General features: G+C 34.8%; 1 protein-coding gene across 1 annotated transcript in view; it reads right to left on the reverse strand.

The window, feature by feature from the left end:
• Nucleotides 1-22052, reverse strand: part of SMC6 (Structural maintenance of chromosomes 6) — a 594918-nt gene that overhangs the window by 62426 nt on the left and 510440 nt on the right. The window contains exon 22 of the mRNA XM_090398426.1: nucleotides 5687-5845. Within this exon, the coding sequence (XP_090254552.1) occupies nucleotides 5687-5845 (159 nt within the window). The remainder of the gene's footprint in view (nucleotides 1-5686; nucleotides 5846-22052) is intronic.

The following is a 22052-nucleotide window of genomic DNA, read 5'->3' on the forward strand; positions in this document are numbered from 1 at the left end:
ACTAAAGTTTTTATTCAAACACGGTAGTTGTCTCCATAATTTCCAAAAATGCATATCATTCATCCTGTTCAAGTCAATTTTGGGCTTTTTTTTTTTTTTGTGTATGTGGTCTTGCAGCTGTCCTGAGGAGAGTCAGTAGATTTGAGATAAAGCAGAATCCTCTAGCTCAAATCCTTCAAAGTGCCATTTATGCCATGTAAAGTGCCCCCCCCCCAGCAATTTGCTAAAGTTTTCATTTTTTTAAAAAAATATTCCTCACAGAAATGGCTAATTAACAATAATATATATGATATTATATAACTTAATATACTTCCAGTGTTGTTTATCTTCCTCTTTTGTCCTTTTTTTTTCATTAACATTATCGCACCAAACAACTTAGTCTTATAGAGGAGCCTTTTGCAAGCTAAAACAATGCCTTGGACCATTGGTTGTATTAAGGAATGTGATTGCAGAGCAAAGCACTTCATTTTCCCATCCTTGCTGGATAGATCTGCAAGATCTGGATGTGACAAGGACATTGTCAAGAATCACTTGTCAATTGTCAAACGCCTTAATCTTGATTAGAACATTTCAACCCTTCTTTCTGATGCCCCCCAGTTTAAACAAAATAAAATGTGTTAATGCATTTGCTTTCTCATATGATGGTGGCAGAGATGTTTTCCATCTTGTAAAACAGGCAAACTGGCTAGAAGAACCTATGTAATTAACATGTATAACAATATTGGTCTTTATGAGTGGATTGGCAGCTTCCTCTCTAGTTGGTTATTGTGTCTTCACTTCCTCTCATCAGATTTTTCCATAAATTCCTTCTATACATTAGGAATCTTCTCTCACTAACATCAGGTTTACCAATGATAGTATATTCCTGGTGCAAGCAATGATAGTATATTGTAATGCTCAAATCACACAAGCTTCAAATTTTTTTAGAACCAATGCCTTAAACACTCATCTCCTTATTATTCTCAAATGGGGGTGAAGATAATCTAGCAAATTTTAATGCTACCAAAACACAGTCCTGTTTTATTTCCTGGACGAATGAGATCATGCTTCACCCTCTTACTTTTGATAACATTTCATTTGCCAACCAAGATAATGTTTCTCTTCATGGGTTGATGTTTAAATCTAGCACATCTCGAGCCTCTTCAGTCTCCAAAATACTTGCTTACCCCCACCCCTCCTATTCTAACCAATATTTCTCTTTGGCTCAACTCCTAAGACATATAAATCCCAAATTTGCCAAGCTTAGAATAGTGTACTTACATGTGAGTTGAATCACAAATGTCTCTACATCTCTCAGAATACTCAACTGTATAAAGAAGACAGCAAACTGCTTAAGAGATGTTACACTACAACAGGTTCAAATTTGATCATTTATTTTTTGAATCATGTGAAGCCCCATGCCACCTTCTTAATCGGACAGACTGTATACCTATCTCTATGTTTTGGGAAGAGATTGCTGTTAATTGTTTATAATATTTTAAAAAATTAATTAATTAATTATACATCTTTCCTAAATCTCTGAACTCTAATAGTGTTTCCTTCTACTGTACAGCTGCAACCAGGATGTGATATTATATGCATGCTGCATGATTCATTCTTGGATTCAGAATTTAAATGTTGTTACCAGTTCTGCCTTCTTCCTGAAAGAAGGTCATGACATATTGAGCAAATTATATAGGAGTAATAAATTATTTAAGTTAAGGGATATTACATCCCATATTGTTTCATAGCCAAATATAGAAACTATATAAAGTTCGGTGAGTCCAAGCGTAAGCAAATACCTGGATAGTGCACCACATAACCATTTGGTAGTGCAACACTGAGGCAAGTCATAGTAAGGGTGGTGCAAGCTCCGATCACTATTTTTGGTATTTACCCACAATGTGAAACCCAGCTCCTAGGAGCTGTATTACTGTTCTACATTATGAGAGAAGGTCACTCTCCAGACCAGTTTCAACCTTTATTGAGGTCTCATCAGTGAGTAGGTAGACCTAGATAATACCAAGTTTGTAGCGAACAGAACTTACATACCCTATTATAAGAATTGCCAAGAAGGTATCCTAATAAATTACTAATTATATGAAGAGCCAAAGGCTTCAATTCAGCGACGTGAACTTATTTAAGTTAAGGGATATTACATCTCATATTGTTTCATAGCTGAATAAGAAACTCAAAGAGTTTCATGCCGAATATAGAAACTATATAAAGTTTGGAGAGTCCAAGTGTAAGCAAATACCTGGATAGTACAACACATAACCATTTGGTAGTGCAACACTGAGGCAACTCATAGTAAGGGTGGTGCAAGCTCTGATCACTATTCTTGGTATTTATTCATAATGTGAAACCCAGCTCCTAGGAGCTGTATTACTGTTCTACATTATGAGAGAAGGTCACTACCAGGACCAGTTTCAACCTTTATTGAGGTCTCATCAGTGAGTAGGTAGACCTAGATAATACCAAGTTTGTAGCGAACAGAACTTACATACCCTACTATAAGAATTGCCAAGAAGGTATCTCCTAATAAATTACTGATTATATGAAGAGCCAAAGGCTTCAATTCAGCGACGTGAACTTATTTAAGTTAAGGGATATAACATCTCATATTGTTTCACAGCTGAATAAGAAACTCAAAGAGTTTCATGCCGAATATAGAAACTATATAAAGTTTGGCGAGTCCAAATGTAAGCAAATACCTGGATAGTGCAACACTGAGGCAACTCATAGTAAGGGTGGTGCAAGCTCTGATCACTATTCTTGATATTTATCCATAATGTGAAACCCAGCTCCTAGGAGCTGTATTACTGTTCTACATTATGAGAGAAGGTCACTACCCAGACCCGTTTCAATCTTTCGGCGAGTCCAAGCGGCATGAAACCCTTTGAGTTTCTTATTCGGCTATGAAACAATATGGGATGTAATATCCCTTAACTTATTTAAGTTAAGGGATATTACATCCCTTAACTTAAATAAGTTAAGGGATGTCATAATGTAATAAGCTGTATTACTTTCATAATGTAGAACAGTAATACAGCTCCTAGGAGCTGAGTTTCACATTATGGGTAAATACAAAGAATAGTGATCGGAGCTTGCTCCACCCTTCCTATGAGTTGCCTCAGTGTTGCACTACCAAATGGTTATGTGTTGCACTATCCAGGTATTTACTTATGCTTGGACTCGCCGAACTTTATATAGTTTCTAAATTCGGCATGAAACTCTTTGAGTTTCTTATTCGGCTATGAAACAATATGGGATGCAATATCCCTTAACTTAAATAAGTTCACATCGCTGAATTGAAGCCTTTGGCTCTTCATATAATTAGTAATAAATTATATTTAGTTTTCTCTTGCACGTGTGAAGTTGTTACTTAAAAATTATATTATAACTGTAACTATAACATCAAAGTAGCAGAATGGATATAGTATTCACCAGTAGTTTTTGTTGTGAAACTAATCCTTTTTACTGGCAAAAAATTTTGAAATTATATATATATATATATATATTCCCATACATGTGTCATCTCCTATCTAGAAGGTTGACTACCATGATGTGACTCATGGTTAACTACGGGCGTAATGACATGTGGTGAGGACCCTATCTCTTCCACATGTTGTTGTAAGTATTCATGACTAATCTGTGTGTGTTCACGGAGCCAGTTTGCCTGGCTCTGTGAACACACGGACGAAAAAACAGAGTTTCCGGGTGAAAAAACCCTCTACCTCCGTATGAGACCGGCTAACTCACCTTTAGTCGAAAGAGACCAGATAAAGGTTCCTCATCATAGATGGGAATCAAACCCAGGTCTTTCTGACCAAAGGGCTTCTTCTATACTTACTGAGCTACGAAAGCTCATATATATATAATTTTTATTTTATTTTCTCTGTGATTGAATGGCAAAATCAGAAAAGCTAATTATGCATACATTACATATACCAGAATGACTCTAGGACAAGTATGTAATTACAAAACCTGTATTTTTATGACTATATATGAGTATTTTCTTCCTTGTTTTCTATGGTTACAGATGAAATAATACTATTAGTTATGTTAGAGAACATAAATGTGTGACAAATAGAAATCATTCTGACCCCTAGAGATTAATTTTAACCCTTTGAGCAGTGAGTTAAAAATACATATCTATTCTTCTATGGCATATAAACACATAAAAAAATATTGGCAATTAATAAGAGATACTATAGCTATTACATTGCATAATAGCTATACAATATAATATAATGTTATATCAGGTCAATCCCAAAAGTAAGTTTTAGCACTAAGTTTTTGAAAGGATATAAAAGATATCACTTACTAATTTAATCAAGAATATTTCTCCATATGAATGTTGCGAAAGTTTCATAATGCAATTTCTATAGAATTCAGGAAGCTTGGAGGCAAAGAAGTTGCATAGGCTCAATTTTATGCCTCTAATGTATCATACTGTTTTTCATTAATGAAATGTTGCAAACTTTGAAATAAGTGGTGATCTGGAGGTGCAAAATCAGGGCAATACAGATGTGGAAGCTTTCCCAGCTGAATTCCTCAATCTTGGTACAGGTGATTCTTGCACTATGAGGGCATGCATTATCATGGTGAAAAACAACACCCTTTCGACTGACTAGAGAACACTCCTTTTTTTTTTTTTCAGTTTTTCATTCAATCAATTGAGTTATTCACAGTATACTTCAGCTGTGACTGTTTAGTTTTGTGGCAAGAGTTCAAAGTGTATAATACCAGCCATATCCCACCAAATGCTTAACAAAAGCTTTTGAGGATGAAGGTCCTGTTTTGGCTGAGGTCTAGCTGTTTCCCTGAATGAATCCACTGCCTTTAGTACTTAAAATTCTTGTGAAGTATCCATTTTTAATCACCAGTGGCTACACGCCTCAAAAAAGGAGATTGAACCTCTCGAGAATGAAGACTAGTGCAGATGTTGACATGCTCTCTTTGATTATTGTTTGTCAGTTTGTGAGGAAACCACCTGCCGAGCTTAGACACTATTCCAAGTTCTTGCAAATGGCGATGGATGATCGATGATGAATTAAGATCCTTTGCTAAATCTTCAATAGTTGCTTTGGTATTTCTTGTAATTGTGGCTTCTGGTTTATCATTATCGAGAGAGAGAGAGAGACAGGGTGCCGAGAACAAGGGGAGTCTTTCAAGTTAAAGTCCCCTTGTCTAAATTTTCAGAATCATCGTTGGCACTTTTGCACATTCAGAACATTATCACCATACACTTATTGCCCATTTTTTACAGTGTTAGCAGCAGCATTCTTGCTTTGTTTGAACTTGGAGGTTGCTGAAGAGCATGATGTGCTCTTCAGCAACCTCCACAGTAATAAAGGGTTATTTAAACAATAACTTATACATGATGTTTTTGTAAGGTGAAATTCCTTAGAATGAGGCTGCCTCTATTGGTAATTAAAAAGCTTTAATTCATGTTAGACAAGCTGAGACACATTTGAACAAGTACAATATAAAAAATGACATTCCTTTTGAGATGACCTGATATATTATATATTGTATAATAATAATAATAAAAAACAACAACAACAATAATAATAATAGCTAAGAATATTTATGTCAGTAAAATAATACATACACTTCTTAGCTAATTAAAATTACTTCAGTAGCATTAGAGGATTATTATAAATGTCTCATATTTATTCTGTTTCATTATGTAATAACTTACTGAAATATCCAGCAGACAATTTTTATGATCAAAGATTATTTTTCCTGTATAATGACGAACAGCTAAAGCAGTTATAAAAAAATATTTAACCCTCAAACTTAGTTGGTTTCTGATTTGCTTGAATGTTTTCACTCTCTGCTGCATTGCTGCATCCAATTGCTAGAAAACAGAAAATTAATGTTTAAAGAAAAATAGCAAAAAACAGGTAATAACCAGAAAACGCTTTAAATATTCTCATAATCCATTTTCTTAAGGAAAAAACTACTGCAGATGAAACTTTTCTCAAGTGATGAACAAAATGATTTTGCTGGGAAAAGGATATTTGTTAAAAATATTCACATATTCTAACTGAATTCAAGTAGTGACTGCATATTTCATCATCAGATTGTGGAATTATAATCATTTTAATGAATTTTTTAAATACAGTGAGAAGAAATTAAGGCATTTGTTTTCCATATGCAATGAATCAATAAGGGGAAAAAAGCTTTTTCCTTTTTTTTTTTTAATCCTCAGAAAAGAGAAAATAAAGGAAAGAAAGTGAACTGTTGTTAATTGAGAAAACGAGCTTCTTTGAGTTATAATAGATTTAGTTTAATCCTTTATCCCAGTGAGAGCAAACAAAGTTTGCGCCTGAAAATATCTTCAGGACTAAATATAGTGTTGTACTATCTTATCCAGTAAGTAGTGCAACACCAAGGCAACTCGTGGCAAAGGTGGAGCAAGCTACCAGGCACTTCTAACCCAGCATCTCCCATAATGCAAAACACATTTCCTATGTGGATATGTATACTGTTATGCATTAAAGGGATTGGCCATCTACCCAGACTAGTTTCAACCTTTATTGAGGTCTCTTCAGTGGGAGCCAGGCCCAGAGCTGGAGATACCAGGCAGAAGCAGTAGCAAGTCATCTGTGCCTATGGGAGTTGCCAAAAGGTTTATCACCTTTTTTAAAAATTACTCTGGATTTAGAGAAAGATGTTGAAAATTTATTTATCACTAGGTTAGACTATAATAGATTTAGTTTAATCCTTTATCCCAGTGAGAGCAAACAAAGTTTGCGCCTGAAAATATCTTCAGGACTAAATATAGTGTTGTACTATCTTATCCAGTAAGTAGTGCAACACCAAGGCAACTCGTGGCAAAGGTGGAGCAAGCTACCAGGCACTTCTAACCCAGCATCTCCCATAATGCAAAACACATTTCCTATGTGGATATGTATACTGTTATGCATTAAAGGGATTGGCCATCTACCCAGACTGACCTGGTATCTCCAGCTCTGGGCCTGGCTCCCACTGAAGAGACCTCAATAAAGGTCGAAACTAGTCTGGGTAGATGGCCAATCCCTTTAATGCATAACAGTATACATATCCACATAGGAAATGTGTTTTGCATTATGGGAGATGCTGGGTTAGAAGTGCCTGGTAGCTTGCTCCACCTTTGCCACGAGTTGCCTTGGTGTTGCACTACTTACTGGATAAGATAGTACAGCACTATATTTAGTCCTGAAGATATTTTCAGGCGCAAACTTTGTTTGCTCTCACTGGGATAAAGGATTAAACTAAATCTATTATAGTCTAACCTAGTGATAAATAAATTTTCAACTTCTTTGAGTTACTTTGAAGTTCGTTCTTGTTTGATTACAAAGTGTAAAATAATCCCCCAGGGAAAAATCATCATTATAACTTCTTGATAAGCATCCTCTGAGTTCCACCCACTCCTCCCTCATGCATTTTCCAAGCATTTATTCTCCCATTCTTTCTAAGTGAGCATACCACCTTAGATTACCTTGCACATTCTTGAATGCTAATAATATCAAATGATTTTTTAATATCTTTATTATTATTATTTTTTTCATATGAATCTGCCAATGATGCCTATTGAGTTGCTTTTCTAATTTTCCACACACCAAATGTATCTCCACTCTGATCATAGTTTATATCTAATCCAACACTCAGATCCATATGTTAAAACTGGTTCAAACACTGCAGTCTTATATACTGCTAGATTCACATTTTGCTTGATTTCTCTTTCCAAATTTACTAATTCTATTATTTATTTTGGTATGTTGTTTACCATCTTCACTCACAACTGTACTTAAATAGTTGAAATATTTAACTATTTAGATATTTCTCTTTAACTATTTAATATCAAAATAAAGCATCAACTATAGCATTGACATCATTGAGAATACAGGTTGTGTTTTTCCTGCCAATTTCATAGTTTTTGTCTTTTTAATGCTAAATTATTATTATTCAAGATCCAGAAGTCAACAACTCATTGAGGTAGACTGGAAATCACCCACACCAGCTGTCATACCAGAGGCAAGGACTCATTCAGGAAGGCCATAAATCACACACACACACACACACACACACACACACACACACACACACACACACACACACACACACACACACACACACACACACACACACACACACACCCCAGTCGTCATACTTTCTCTTAAACTCATTCACACTGGATTCACTCACTACAACAGGCAAACTTTTCTGCTCACTGCTCTGTGAGAGAAAAATCTCTTACCCCCCCTTGTCCTCCCCCCACAACACCATATTGAATATGGTGTTTGCAATAGATATTCAAAGAAACTCATACAAAAATTACTATTCTCTACTGCTCCAAAGCAAAATTCTAACATTCACTATATGACTCCAGTTTCATTCCTTACAATTGTAGACTTTCACTCATGATCGCTAGTCTCCTCAAATCTCATGAGATAAGAATTACTTTCGAGCTCATTTTGACTATATGAGGTTTACTGTGTTCACTTAAAGACCACAACTTTTTCCACATCCTGGAGTTTAAAAATATTCCATGTTCTTGTGACCTTTCTCACACAGGGTAGACATCTAGAAGTTTGGAAATAAGACAGGAAGAGTATATTCTGTTTTATTTCCAAACTGACATTTCATGTCAATAACATTTTAGAACATCTGAGAACACAATACAGGCCTGTCTTTTCATCTCCCCCCCCACCACCACCCACACCATAAAACTGAATGGAATAAGAGCACCATGTTTTACGTAGAGGACAACTTCACTGCTCGTAATATAAAATAATCTACTATGGTAATCGTTCACAAGGTACGCTCAACAGGAATCAAGGATTGATCCTGTATGGTATTTGAAAAATGCATGAGAATCAGGTTGCAGAGCTATTGCATAACCTGGATAAGAATTTGGAATAGGTACAGATGGGATATCAGCATGTATACTAAAGAAATGTTTAGCCAGCTGAAAACGAAGCCATGTGGGAGATGGCATGAGTTATCTATAGTTTAGCATTGTGTACAGATAGGTAGGCTGAGCATTGTGTACCATGTTACATACACCTCGTTCATAGATCTTACCAACGTGAGCACTCATTATTTGAACATTTGCTTCTGATTTCCACAATGCCCTTCACTCTTCTTCTCATGATATTCCTTCCACATCATCTTCTTCTGATGGATTTCTTGTTTAATAAGGCTGTGCATCCATTTCACTCACATCTTATTTGTTCTTTGAACTCTTGGGACATATTCAGATAATGCCTCATTATCTGAATGGGTATCAGCAATATGTGGGAACCTTTTAAAAGCTTCCCACATATTGCTGATACCCTTCCCATTCAGTAACTGATAACACTGGGCTAAAGATAATATTCTCCTGAGTTTATCACAATTTCCAAAGCTGGAAATCATGACAATTACAAACCCATACCAAATACTCATACTAAACTTGTTAAATTTATTATTCAATTTAGCTAAAGAATCCTGAACACTTGTAGTGGAATTATTATATAAATTTTATATATAATTTAATCTTGTAATTCTATATTCATTAAGAATATGTTACTGTACTTTCATTATGCAATTTTGATAAATATGCATGTATTTTAACCTGGTCAAGGTCAACTCACGGCCAACAATGGAATCGGACATAAATGCAAGATAGGTGTTCTGCTATTGTCACATCGTCTGATATTAACACTGACAGTGCAACATTAAATGCAACATGACACTACACTACACTATTTTAAATGATTATGATTTTTAAAAAATATACAGTACAATGAAGTTTTATTATGTAAAAATTTAACTAACGATATCTTGAAGTCTGGTTTCAACAAAAAAGGAATAAATGACTTTTTTTATGATTTATTTTTCATATAGTTTAGGTCAATTTTGCCACTCCGTGCAAATGCATGTGTTGCACCATCAGTAGAGTCGACCCTGCTAGTGGAAACTAGTTTGTGAATTTAGGGATCTAATATATCTGGGGTAGTTTGACATGTCTGACCCATATCTGACCTATAATGGAATATGCTTTGCCCATCTGGATGCGAACACCACAAACCAGTTTAGACACGCTTATAAAATTTCAGAAAAATGCAGTTAGAATCATATGTGGACTAAGGAATACAACTCCTGGAAAAACAGCGGAATTTGAATCCAACCTTGTTCCTTTAAAAATAAGGTGGCAAGAACATCTTACTAAATTTGTAGAAAAAAGAACCAACCTTGCACATCATAGTGCAAGTGAACTTTTTAAAAAGTGGCAACCAACAAACAGAATAAAGAAAAAATCAACAATGCATGAAATCATGGAACATGAAATTCCCTTGGACTGTCCAAATAAAATAGCCAACTACCCACCATTTCCTCCAAATCAAGACAGGAAAAATATAGTTATTAATTTTGAAATAGGGAAACATGAGAAAAAATCCTAGAAAACCCTGAAATCTTGAGATCATTAGTTCTTTCAAAAATAATGAAATATGGACATGACTCAATAAAAATTTACACAGATAACAATTCTGGGAGTGGCATACTCATCTATGACTCTCAAAATATAGAACTAAAAATAACCAAGTATAGCATGCAACTCATACCATGCAGAATTAATAGCCATTAACACAGCATTGCAACATTTGGATAAACGAAACCCAAAGGAATTTATATTTTTCACAGATTCCTTAGCAGCCCTTCAAGCTATTAAGAACTGCTACACTAGCCATCAAGAAATACTTAGAGACACAGCAAAAAACATAAACATACTACATACGGATTCTGAAATAATTTTCCAATGGGTTCCATCCCATGTGGGACTAAAGGGAAATGAAACTGCAGATGAAGTAGCAAAAATGGCTGCAACATCAAGTGATACCACAGATTTTGATCTTTTTAAAACTACTCAAAAAGAAAACATAAAAAGAATGATTCTCCAGGACATGACTCACCACTGGTATTTAGCAGATAAACTAGTTTTTTCTAGTTGATGGTAGCTCCCATCAACTCCAAGTTTAATTGCTATGCCAATACCATGATCTCTTGCCTCAAAACTGGCCACACAAAACCAATCAAATTTAGTAATGGTATAAAACTTTTCCCCATCTGCAAAATCTGTAACATCGAGGATACATTTACTAATTTATATGAATATTTCTAAATGTGAACTTTATAACAACCCAGAAAAGGTGCTGTATAAAATACATGAATTTGATCTCTATGATCTGGTGTAATAATACCATGGGATAATGTGGAGACTAGTTTGTGGGTTTGTGACTTTTAGGGACCCCATATATCTGGGGTAGTTTGACATAATAAGCTTTAAGTTCTTTGATAATTTCTTTAGGCCAGGATGTAACTTTTTTTTAAAAAATAATTTGTACACTTTTTTCTTTTAGGATTTTGTAGAATCCCACGATTCTACATCCTGTGATCTGATAAGTGGAAGAGTCTTTTAAGAAGTTAGAAAACCAGTGAAATATTAGTGTTAAATAAATGTATTTTTCCTCTTGGTTTTGGTTACACTGATAAGCATTATTATGAACAATTCAGAATTCATGATTAGTTTCTGACCAACAACTTTTTTCCAAGCTGGTCTGCTATTTGTCCAGTCTCTGATATGATCAGTTCATACATTTTAATCTTCTGAAGCATCCTAATTGCATCAAAATACCAATAATTTAGTACAGATGCATTTTGTTGTAACAAGCATAAAAATAACAAGATCACAGCTGTAATGAGAAAAAAAAACAACATAATGATTTTAATTCATGCATATTTCCATACAATTTCCCACTTTTATAATTAGCATACTACACAGATAGTTCTTAGAATACCCAATTCTTGAACAGACAAAAATGAAACGAGTAAATTAGTAATCTGATACCACTTGTATCAGATTATGAGCTGGTTTATAACCTAATTTAGTCCTTGGGAATATCACTCCACTACCTCTCCAGTGTCGAGCCTTCCTCCTTCACTTTACTTAAACACTGCCACAAAGACTGTAAAATCAGTTTAAAATGAACCCTTCTGTCAGAAATATGTCTATTAAAAGAAAATATCTCTCTGTTTGGAAAAAAAAGTTGAAATTATTTGTGAGTTAGAATGTAGTGCAAAAAATGTTGAAATGTGTAAAATGCTTTCTTAGTTGGAACTACTGAGTTTCTACATATAATGCACATTATATCCATGATCTACATGCATGAGATTTTTGAAGAATGATGACCACATTTGGTGTAAGATGATATCTTTAATTTTATTCCACTGCGCAAGGTGTGCTTAGCATATCCTTCTTTGAATTTTTTGAGAAAGCAGTTATGCTCAATATATGGGCATTTCCAGTTTCTTTCCTTATGGACAAAATTTCTAAAATGCTCAACTATGCAAAATCTAAAGATTTTTATATCCTCTTAAACTACTCTTCCTCTTCAGAAACCAGGTGTTTACAAAATCTACTGTTATGTGGAATATATGTTACATAGAACAGACAGGATGATCTGGATGTTAGAGATGCAAAAAAGAAAAGGAAACAGAAAACACAAATCCAGATGAGCCTATCATACAACCAAAACAGAAATGGCTGCCATATATGGACTGCAACTGCTTTGTTATAAGCTAAGAGCAATTAATATGCCTAGCACATCTATTATAAGTGAAGTTCTGTGTTTTGAATATCTTACAGGTTGTTGTAGTGCACTACAAATCAGATATACTGAAGACTGGATAAGTGATTTCTAATATCATACAAAATGAAACTTTGTTTGAATCCCACTGTGATTCTGTGACTGCAATTCAAAAAATCCATGTCCACAGTGGACATGGATGTTTTGGAATCTTGGTTGGAAAAAAGAGATGTTATCCATTCAGCTAATCATGCTAGCAGATATGGTGGCATTACATGAACAATATATTTATTGCTTTGGCAAAAGTTTGAAAGAACTGCATAACTTCTGGAATTTTATTAATGGCTGTCATCACAAAATCATATTCACTATTGAAACAGAAAGGCTTCATTTTCCATTTGGAAGCAGTTCCTCTTCTAGATTTATGAATCAGAAACAAGGTGTTTACTACAAAATCTACTGTTCATGTGGCATATATATTACAAAGGACAAATAGGATGATCTGGATGTTAGAGATGCAAAAAACCCTATCATACAACAACAGTAAATGATTCAATAAGCAGACTATATAGAAGAAATGGATGTGAGTCCTTTGATGTGCAGAGTGAGTTTGATGGCAGAAAAAGGAATGGCATGCACTTGAATGAATTTGTCATTAGGTGTCTGGAGAAAATATTTATTGGAGTAAGACTTAATATAGTGAGCCAGGAGAACTAGATCATCTTGGGAGGAATGCTGAGAATGTATGTCCAAGTTCTGCTAGGGTGTGCAGATGTGATACTAATGTGAATCTAGTGAAGTGGTAAAAAATACTTTCGGTTCAGACTTTTTGAGTGAGTCTGGGAATGAAAAACAAAAATTGCCAAACACAGCCAAGCATGCAGATGTAAGTATACACAAATGCCAATAGATAAGTAAACTAGTACAAAAAAAGAAACAAAGTCATCGAGTTTGTTGCTCAGGTGAATACTTTGTTGTGTACTAAAACTGTTGGCATTATTGATTAAAACCTTTTTCAATGTTTTCATCATTTCTGCTTGTCAAAGGTCAGCCATATCGTGGTTGGTCTTCAACTGACATGTCCCCATTTTTGAAGAGGGAAAAACACTTATAGATCTGTGTTTTACCTAAAGTGTCGTCCTTAAAGGATTGCCAAAGCATAACAATAGTTTCAACTACAGTTTTACACAAAAGAAAACAAAATTTCCCACACACACACTCTCAGTTCCTTGTGGTCAGCCATCACAAAACTGCCAAACTTGCTTGTTAGCACTAACAAAAGAGCAACCCAGAATAATGAATCAGTTCACACAGGATGGCCACTTGCCAGAATGGCTTGGAAAACTGCATACTCATGATGCCTATGTTCAACCAAACTAGCTATGCCCTTGATATGCTAATATAGTGAGTCTCAGCTTAGGAAAGATCTTGCAGGAATGGAAAGAATTAACGTATGATAATCCCACTGTACAAGGGTGATGCAAATGCAAAGACTGATGTGTCCAACTACTAAACCTATCACTATCTTTGTAGTGATTGTAAAGACTTTAGAGACATAGGTAAGAACTGCATACAGAAATGGGTTGAAAAACAGGCCATGCTTGGCAAGAAACAGTATGGGTTTATTAAAAGGAGGTTATATCTGAGCAATTTGTTCTTATTTTATGATAATGCTGGACTCAGATTAGGTATCTGATAGGATACATCCCAGGAGGCCAAATCTATGCACAATAATCTGCAGTTGTGATCAAGGCCTTAAAAAGAGGCAAGAATGATTTCCTTATCTACTTTGAAATTATCCTCTGTGTTGTATCTGCAATTTTTGCAACGTGCCCATTGAACTTTAACTTCCTATCCACTATTACTCAAAGATCCCTAGATACATCAGTTTCTCATAACATAATTCCACCAATGTAATACGTCATGGGAAATCTTATCACACCAAAGTGCATAACTTTACACTTAAATAACACTGAGTCGACAGCATTATCATTTGGCACATTTCCAGCCTATTCAAATCATTCTCTAAGTACTGGATATCAATAACATGAAAATTAAAGAAGAAAGTGGTAAATATGGCCTTAAACTTAACCTCAAAAAGACAACATGTGAACTTAATGATTTTGAAGTAGATGGGAAGAAAATGGAAGTACCGTATATTATCGCATATAATGCGAAAAATTTAGGGGTTCTCATTATATGCGGATCTTAAAAAATATAACATCTTATTAGACTTGTACACACAATATATACTACCTAATGCCTATGCAACCAAATCTACTTGACCCACTTGCATTTGGCAACTGAGCACACACCGTATCTGCACATAAAGCCAGTAATGTAAGTAGTGCTAATATCCCGTCCCCTTGGCGGGATATTAGCACAGTTATATCGGTTTAACCATGGTTTATTTTAAATATTATTTGTTAAATAAACCTAGCCTGAAAATGGATCTGAAGATGATGTCATATAAGAAAGCAAGGATGAAGCACAACAAAATGGAGAGCATGATGACGATGACGACAACTGCTACACTGATGACGTAATGCCTACAGATGAATTTATAAATGAAATGTCTAATGACTCAAAAGATGAAGAAGAATTTAAAGGATTTCGACATTTTGTTTTAAAATAAATATTTCTTTCATTAATTCGTATTGATTTTGACATTTTGCTTTAAAATAAATATTTCTTTCATTAATTCGTATTGTATTTTGACATTTTGTTTTAAAATAAATATTTCTTTTGTTAATTTGTACTGTTTTATTTATATTGTTAGGGAACAAGATTAACAGATCGCATTATACGTGGACATGGCATTTTAGGGCTAGCTTTCAAACAAAATTTCTAGTTCACATTATACACGAAAATATACGGTAGTTAACAATTTTGTGCTCCTAGGATCCCGAATTGATAAAGATGGGTATTGTACTGAAGAAGTTAGAAGAAGATTATTATTACTCAGAAAGAAAGAGCAATGACAAATTTAAGCAAGATCTTTAAAGATAAAGATATTAGCCTCACAACAAAAATCAGAATTGTGAAAGCAATGGTATTCCCTGTGGTTACTGTATGGATGTGAAAGTTGGACTCTGAGAAAGAGTGAAAGAAGAAGAAGGAAGATAGATGCATTTGAATTATGGGTTTGGAGACACTTACTAAGAATACCATGGACTGCAAAGCAAACCAATAAATCAGTGATAGACAGAATAAAGCCAGATTTCTCCCTCGAAGCTATGATCATCAAGCAAAAATTATCATACTCTGGACATATTATTCAAGCAAATGAGTCTGGAGAAGATGATGATGCTTGCTGAAAGGCGTCTAAAATGACTCGATGGAACATAACAACAAACAAATCAGTAGCATGCCAATGCTACTGATATCCAGCAATAACAATAGTCCAAGGACAGATCCTGGGGTACAACCACAGGTCACATTAAATCTTGCATATTCTCACCGACCATATAAAATTTTCTGATACATGTCTACCACTCACTTCCAATTCTATATCTTCAAAATTATGCAATATTCTTTCATGTTGTATTCTGTCAAATACCTTAGCAAAGTCCAACAGTATTGCAGTATATCTATTCCCTTTATACAATTGAACCATGACATTATAAAATATGAGAAGATAGCTAAAACGTGCCCATCTTTTAATAAACCCAAGGTATTCCTTTAAAGTATAGCTTGTCTTTCAACCCATTTTCATACACAAGTTCTTACAGTGTTTGTAAAATCATCACCATCCTCCAGAGATACTGATGTTGCTAGTAAGACACAACAGTTTTTACATCGAATGATATAATCACGTAATCACAAGAAAGATATTTATTTAACCAAATATTTCGGTCTGGAAATAGCAGACCATCGTCGGTGGTATTACAAGAACAGTTTAAAAAATATACAAGCTAGAATACTAACAATAGATCGTTGAAATTAGAACATGCCGCGTGATGTTATATCACTAAGTATGAAACGAAATATTTTGAAGTAGAAACATGATTGAATTTGCTATTAAAAAAAAAAAAAAAAAAAAAAAAAAAAATTAATGGGTAATCTTGATTAGGCTTTCCCAGATTTTTGATATAGATATGCAGTCATTACGATTCAGGTTGGGATGATGGAGCAAGGCCTCCACGCTTTCCTTGAACAAACGTTCGAACCTATAACGGGATCTATGTAAGAGGCGCGTTTTGGACCAAAGGATGCTGTGGTCAGTTTCAATCCCGTGTTGAGCCAAACCAGACTTTTCAGGTTTATTGTGAAGAATGGATGATTGATGTTCTTGGATTCTTTTTTCAAGAGAACGTCCAGTCTGTCCAAAGTAAGAGAGATCACAGTTGCAAGGAATTTGATAAACTCCAGGAAGAGATAAAGTTGAGCGTTTGTCTTTAGGAGAAGGAAATTGAGAAGACAATTTGTTAATAGGAGAATACGTAGCTGTTAAATCATATTTCTTCAAAATTCTTGCGATAGGTTCTGAAATACCGGAGATATAAGGAATAGGTACTCGACGTATTGAATCTTTGTTGTTTTGTGGAGGATTATAAGATGTAAGAAGACGTTGAATACTTTTTTCAGAAAAGCCATTGAGTTTCATGTGTTGCTGGATAGTAGAAAGTTCTTTCTGTAGATAATCAAAAGTAGAACAATTAGTTTTGGCTCTTTTGATGAGACATTTTATAATTCCTGTTTTATGACATGGATGATGGGCTGATTCTTTCAGAATATAACGACCTGTGAATGTTGGTTTCCTGTATACTGTAGTTGTAAGAATATTTGAAGATGATCGGATGAGGAGAACGTCTAAAAAAGATAACTGGTTGTTTTCTTCTAATTCCATAGTAAACTTTATGCGATGATGTAAGGAATTAATACTGTTTAAAAAGGAAGATAAAGTGTTTTTACTGTGAGGCCAAATAGCAAATATGTCATCTATATATCTTACCCAAAAAGATGGTAGAGGGAAACTAGATGTGAAGAGGACTTTTTCTAAATGTTCCAAATAAAAGTTGGCTAAAGCTGGAGAAAGAGGACTTCCCATGGCTGTTCCTTCTACTTGGCTATAAAATTTGTTTTGACATATGAAATAACCAGAATGTATAACGAAATCGAATAGTTTTATAATATCTTGAGGAAAGATGTCAGCAAGTAGTTTTAAAGTTTCCTTAAGAGGTACATTGGTGTATAAAGATTCTATATCAAAACTAACCATAAGATCTGTAGGTTGTAATGAGACATCTTTTAATTTTTCTAAGAAATCTGAGGAGTTTTTTAAAAAAGAACTCGAGTTGCCAATGTAAGATTTCAGTAATTTAGCTAGATATTTGGCTATACGGTAAGTAGGAGAATCAATGCAATCTACTATTGGACGAAGAGGATAGTCAATCTTATGGATTTTTGGAAGGCCATAAAATCTAGGAGGTCTTGCAAAATGAGTTTTAAGTCTTTCAATTGTGTCTTTATCCAAACTGATGACTTCATCAAGGAGAGAATTTAATTTCTTTAGTTGTCTGTTGGTTGGATTATAATCAATTTCTTGATATGTGGAGCGATCTCGAAGCAAAAGAGAAAGTTTTCTTCTGTAATTTACTGAGTCCATAACTACTGTTGCTTTTCCCTTGTCAGCTTTAGTGATAATGAGGTGATTATTTTTTCTCAAGGACTGTAAAGATTTCATTTCAGAAGGAGATATGTTAGAAGGAGGAAGTTTAGCCTTAAGTAGAGAAGAAGCGACTTCTAGGCGAAGAGCATTAGCTTTATCGCTGGTTAGATGATTAAGATTCCTTTCAATGTTAACTAGGAAATCTAGATATGGTATTTTATTTGGAACAATAGAAAAATCATGTCCTTTTGAAAGGATGAGGGTTTCGCTTTTAGTCAAAGGACGTCCGGATATATTTACAATCCAATTATCTGGAGTTATGAATGGCTTGGATTGTTTAGACGAAAGAGCCTCATATTTACGGTTAAGATGTTGACTTAGTTTATTATAAGCACGTTGAGTAGAACGTTTAGCTACATTTAGAACTATGTGAGAAAGATGTGGATCCAAATTTGTGGATATATAGGTGCGTAAATCAGAAGTCTGATGACTGTGAATAGCAAGATCACGTTTAGCAGCTTTAAGTTGATTACGGATTAGAGATAAACTTGTGTTCCGGTAAATATTCTCAATTTCCTTCTCCTAAAGACAAACGCTCAACTTTATCTCTTCCTGGAGTTTATCAAATTCCTTGCAACTGTGATCTCTCTTACTTTGGACAGACTGGACGTTCTCTTGAAAAAAGAATCCAAGAACATCAATCATCCATTCTTCACAATAAACCTGAAAAGTCTGGTTTGGCTCAACACGGGATTGAAACTGACCACAGCATCCTTTGGTCCAAAACGCGCCTCTTACATAGATCCCGTTATAGGTTCGAACGTTTGTTCAAGGAAAGCGTGGAGGCCTTGCTCCATCATCCCAACCTGAATCGTAATGACTGCATATCTATATCAAAAATCTGGGAAAGCCTAATCAAGATTACCCATTAATTTTTTTTTTTTTTTTTTTTTTTTTTTTTAAATAGCAAATTCAATCATGTTTCTACTTCAAAATATTTCGTTTCATACTTAGTGATATAACATCACGCGGCATGTTCTAATTTCAACGATCTATTGTTAGTATTCTAGCTTGTATATTTTTTAAACTGTTCTTGTAATACCACCGACGATGGTCTGCTATTTCCAGACCGAAATATTTGGTTAAATAAATATCTTTCTTGTGATTACGTGATTATATCATTCAGTCTTATGTCGCAAGTATCCTTAAAACAACAAGTTTTTACATCACCCATCCCATTGATGTGGTATCTTTCATGAGCTGAGACTCAATTTATAAAAATATGTCAAGGATCTAGTCAATTCGGATAAATATTCCTTTAGTGTATGTGCTGATATCCCATCTAACCCTATTGTCCAATTCTTATCTAGGTCATGGAATAGCCCTTGAAGCTCAAGCACCGCCTCTATTCTCTTCATCCAATGTTGTAGTTGATGGATCTTAGTGAAGTGAGCACCCATTATTTGAACAATGACATCAGCTTCTGACACAAGGGTACCATCTACATTCCATAAAGTTATTCTTCCACATTCATTCTTTCTTTTACTTGTAGCATAATGATAAAAATCTTTTGGATAACCATTTGGTCTGTACATTTCACAATCTAGTTTAGCTTTCTGTACAACTTGTTAATGTTTCTGACAAGCACTATATACTTCATTAATCCTCTAACCCATATCTCAAGTTATTCACTCTGCACTATCCTTTCTTTGAACCCTAAGGACATGTTCTGACTCATTGAAGCACCTTTTCAAATATTGATATCTTTCACCTTCAGTAACTGATACCATGGGACTAGATATTATTCCTCTGAGTTTTCATAATTTTAGCTTTGTAGTTCAGCTCATAGCCTGTCCTAACTGGAACATCCATGTAGCTTGCTATTTACCAGGGTCAGTATGGCATGAATGATGTGACCATCTTGTGGTAAAACCATCACATGAATTAAAACAGCACTGAGAAAGAATTAAAAATACTATTTAATTCTTTCAATATTTCATGTCAGTCACAGAGACATCTTCAGGGAGTACAATATGAGACTTGTACCACACACACACACAAAGACAACACAAAACTAAGCAAAACATGTGATGAGATTCAAATCCTAACTATGTGGGGCACACTTTGTGGGCACCTATTGGTGGCCTTGGATGTAAACTGGGATCTCAAAGTAGTAGCATCCCATATTTTAGGGAGTTTTATGTAACCATATTTATTAAGCCTAGGCTGATTTTTTTTTTTTTTTTTTTTTGAGAGCAGCTGCACATTCTAAAAAGGGACCTCCATATACACCAGGAATCGAGAGGGGAGGGACTTTGTCCTTAGTGGCATGTATAAGGATAGTTAGTTTCAAGTGGGACTTGAAAGCTGTATTTCATTAAGATTCTGGCTATTTTTTCTAACATGTCTTGAATGTAGGGGATGGTGATAGCATTACCAAAATTCTTCTGAAGAGAAGGTTGTGCAATCAGAGGATTATTATTCTTTTTTATTATGTGAGAACTGTAGCCCTTAGATAGGAAGGTGTGGTGTATATGATTGAATTCAGTTCTGATAAAGTTATTGGTCTATTGGCTAGTGTTTTAATTATACCATATTACTGAGAAGGGGGGGGGGGGTGATAGACCAAAGTATCTAGGAAAGCTAGACTACTGAGGTGACAGAGGAAAGAGTCTAATGTGTTTGGACCATGAGGCCAAACAGAGAACATATCACTGACATATTTTTAGAAGGCTTCAGAGAAGCTGAGTCAAGAGCTGTTTTCCAAAATCTTCCATAAAAAAATCAGTGAGGGGATGAGGAAAGGAACCCATAGAGGTACTTGTTGATAAGTTTTATTCTTCCAAGCAAAATATCCCTTAATGGATTGCAAATGAAAAGAGATCTGTGATAGCAGGAGGAAAAGCTTTTCTTAAAAGTGATAAGGTGTCATTTAAAGGAATGTTGGTGATGTCCATGCTGGCTAAGATATCTGTATTATTAACAATTAAATTTTCAACAGAAATTTTAAACTGGGTAGATATTTTTTATGCATGATGTGGTATGCCCAGTGGGAGGTTAAGAATAAGGGATAGGATTAATAGCATTTTTAATCCTTTCTCAGTGCTGTTTGTCTCAGCACTGATGCTATGATCAAATATAACATTCTTTGACCTTGAGTTCTTTCTTCTTCCATTTGTTGCTTGAGAAAGCTGTATCATGAGTTTTCTCAACTGCTAATCAATGTTCAGATAATTTAAGTTACTCATAATGATTATTGCCTACTAACCATTAGGATAATTTGGTACTGCATTTCTTTATCCTGAACAGCCATTACTGTTGGTCTCTAACAACATCCCAGTATCTATTTCATCCTGTTAGCCTCAAATTCACTACTACATGTAATATTATGACTATTATTGCTTTCATGCATTTCTACTCTAATTAGACTCAAAATCTTCAGATATTGGTATCCCCCCCCCCACATACACACCTCACCTGTTTGTTCTGTCCTTCTTGAAAACACTATACCCTTTATGTTCAATACGACATCCGAATTTGATAGATAGGTTCCACTAATGACAATAATATATTCACCAAAGCAACAAACGCAACCCATTTGTACCTGCCCCTGGTTTTTGTGTATCTGAGAAAGGAAAACTTTCTGTTTTCCTTCCTGAAATACTGTCTATAAGTCTGAAACAAAAGCATATGTTTCCACAAGTTTGCCAGATACATAACCATGCTCAATGACATATATTATTATCATATTTGCATATTACAGCTAAAGTCACGCAAATATTCTTGCCATTCCTGTCATGATGATCTAGTTAGTTTCAGATATTAAAATATTAATAATC

The sequence above is a fragment of the Typopeltis vanoorti genome, chromosome 9 (assembly GCF_054136105.1).
Source record: "Typopeltis vanoorti isolate ZY-2024b chromosome 9, IOZ_Tvanoo_1.0, whole genome shotgun sequence".
Lineage (NCBI taxonomy): Eukaryota > Metazoa > Arthropoda > Arachnida > Uropygi > Thelyphonidae > Typopeltis > Typopeltis vanoorti.